This window comes from Marmota marmota, unplaced genomic scaffold, assembly GCF_001458135.2.
Source record: "Marmota marmota marmota unplaced genomic scaffold, marMar, whole genome shotgun sequence".
NCBI lineage: Eukaryota > Metazoa > Chordata > Mammalia > Rodentia > Sciuridae > Marmota > Marmota marmota.
In genome coordinates, this window is record NW_026011588.1 from 1 (window position 1) to 2,864 (window position 2,864).

At 63.9% G+C, this 2,864-nt stretch overlaps 1 protein-coding gene across 1 annotated transcript; it reads right to left on the reverse strand.

The window, feature by feature from the left end:
• Positions 1–1,083: 1,083 nt before the first annotated feature.
• Positions 1,084–2,527, reverse strand: Rflna (refilin A; the record flags this gene model as incomplete). Its single annotated transcript, XM_015476940.1, has 1 exon — positions 1,084–2,527. A coding segment is annotated over one exon (370 nt), but the record flags the coding sequence as incomplete, so codon positions are not given.
• Positions 2,528–2,864: the final 337 nt, after the last annotated feature.

The following is a 2,864-nucleotide window of genomic DNA, read 5'->3' on the forward strand; positions in this document are numbered from 1 at the left end:
CAGCACAGGGCAGGCTGTGCCCATCACACCAGGCAGAACCCCCGGGGGTGGAGTAGAGCTCATCTCTTCCCCTCCTGACCCTGTATTTTGCTCCAAACCTCTTGCAACCTCCAAACAACAGAAAATTAGTGCTTCATAGAGGACAGCTGTGGGCAAATGTCACCATATTCTAGGACATTGGGAAGTTGGCAGAAATGAGATTCCTGCCCCACATGGACGGTAGGGAACCCCAGGTCTGGAGCGGGGCTGGAGGGTTGTCTGGAGCCCCCTCTATGACGGTGGGTGTGGTGCCCAAGGTTGGAGCTAGACCCTCACCTGGGACCTGGCCTCTGCCTCCCCGTCTGAGCAGGTGACTACAGGAAAGGCACGGGGCTCTGCAGGAGAAGGCTTGGTGTGGGAGTGGACAGGCCTCCAGGCCCCAGGGCCTGCTGGGTGCAGTCAGGATGCCCTCCCGGGGGGTGGCAATCTTGGGGAGAGATGGGTTGAGACGAGGCAACCCTGTGTGGGATAGGCTCAGGTGAGGCTCAGGTGGGGACAGTTTGGAGACCAGGTGACCAGATACCGGCCAAGTTGGGGGACCCAGTTTCTAACAAAGGGCCAGCTGTTGCTCAGAGAGGTCATTTTCTGGTTTTCCAAAAATGCCACCTGCATCTTACGCATTTAACCAACCCAGTGGGAGGGCTGGGGTGAAGCTCCCAGGAGCCGTGGACCTGGGACCCCTGGACATGGGACTCCTGGACGTGCAACGGAGGACAGCCTATCCCAGACCCAGCGCAGCTGTGTGCCAGAGCTCTTGCGACTCGGCCCAGGGGTCAGCTGCCAGCACTGCAAAAATAAAGGACTCCTAGGCTGCCCGCCCGGGAGGGACCTGGCCTCTGCGTCTGTTGGTCAGCCCTCTGGTGGGGGTGACACTGAGGCTGGCTGTCAGCAGGATAGGGGTGAACTTGCTTCCTGTCCCCCAGGAGTAGGGTCCCCGAGAAACTGGGTGGGGCCAGGGGAGATTTGACCCAGGGACACCTGGCTTCCCCTTCCCTACCCCAGCGGTGCCTGCCGGAGGGTCTCAGACACAGTAGAGGAAGCCCCTTGGGGTTTGCACGTTTTATTACGATAATCAATTGACTTCTTAAGTTATCTGTCAATCAGGGAGGTACCTTGGGACTTGCTGTCTGCATAGATATATAAAAATACATCGGTTGCTTGGCTTCGCCTCCGGGTGCCCCTCCTGGCTCCTGGGGGGTGGGCTGCAGCCCCAGAGGCCCTTCCCCTCTGCTCCTGGGGGTTCCCAGGGGAGCAGCAGGCAGCCAGCCGCCCACCTACTGGGTGCCTTCAGATCTGGGGAGGAAGGTTCAGGGGGACATCTCTGTGACCACAGCAGGGGCCTCTGGGGTGTGGGTTCAGTGGCCCAGGTGTGGCCCCATGCCACCTGAGGAGCAGAGCACGCATGGCTGGGCTCCTGGCTTTCAGAATCACGTGGTCAGCTGGAGCCTTGGCAGGAATGGACATGGCCCCGCGTTTCTCCTTAAGCAGACAGCAACGCTCAGAGCCTGGAGTCCAGACTGGCCTTGGGTAGGGCTCAGGACGTTCCCAGGAGCTTGAAGCCTCCCCCTGGCACCTGGCAGATGGCTTTGAGGTCCCAAAGTCCCAGCGCTGAGGGCGACGGTGGTGCGGCAGGTGCTGGCTGGGGCCTCCCTGCAGTGAGGCTCAGGGTATGGAGGCTAAAGGCCTCCTTGGCAGGCAGGGCCCTGGACTGTCCACACTGGCGGCCACAGGACCCTGGATGGCAGCGGCTCAAGGCACATTCCAGGACGCCCTGCCCCAGGGAACCAGCACCAGCCTGGGCCTTAGCGCTGGACTCTTCTATCTCCCGCTCAATGGCCTCCAGAGCTGGTGCTGGGCTGGTCTGGTCTCAGGGCCACTGGCCGCGTGGGCTGTACCACTTAGAGGCCCATGTTGGAAAGCGCCCTATCTAGGGGCGGGGCGGGCGTGGGTGGCACCGCTGTGCCCTCACACAGCCCCAGAGCGGCGTCTGCGCGGCCGGGGACACCTTTATGCCCCGCAAGGACAGCCAGGTGGCCCCCTCCCTCCCTGGAGCGGCCGCCACGTGCTCCTGCTCGGCTGGCGGCCGGCGTCGCGGGCTGGGCGCGGGCTGCGGGCGGCCTAGGGCGCCGGCGGGGCGCAGAGCCGCAGCTGCACGCTGGCGGTGAAGGAGCGGCGCGCGCGGCCCAGGCTGCAGCGCAGGGTGGTGCGGAAGGAGCTGCGCGCGCGCTTGGGGAAGATGATGGTGGTGCTGCGGAAGCGGAGGGCGCGCGGGCGCGGCTCCAGGGTCAGCTGGCTGCGGTAGCTGCGCCACGTGCAGTTGGGCGCCGCCACGATGGTCTCGCTGTAGGCCGTGACCGTGGGCACCGGCGCGTAGAACACTTTGTCGCGGAAGCGCCTCTCGGAGGAGAACTGGACCTCAGAGCTGCAGCTGGGGGCGGGAGGGAGGCGTGAGCCGGGAGGCGGCCCCGTGTCCCCCACCCAAGGACCCCTGGACCGGCGAGGCCGAGGTCAGGAGGAGGTCACAGGCAGGCCGAGGGGCTGCCCCAGGAGGGGACGACCCAACGCCTCACAGGAGCCTGCGTGGATCCTGGACTGGCATGAACCAGCGTGATTGGGGCTGAGGATAGAATTCGAGGACACTGGACTTACTGGTTTTGACAACAAAGCTGCTGTCATGGGGGAGTGTCCCTGAATAGGGTCACAGGGCAAGGTGGGACCTGCCCTCTCTCATGCCTCTGGAAGAAGGGAGGCAGGAAGACACCCAATCTGGGGCCTGCTGAGCACGGGGGGGGGGGGTGTGTGTTCGCACACTCCATGAGTTTATC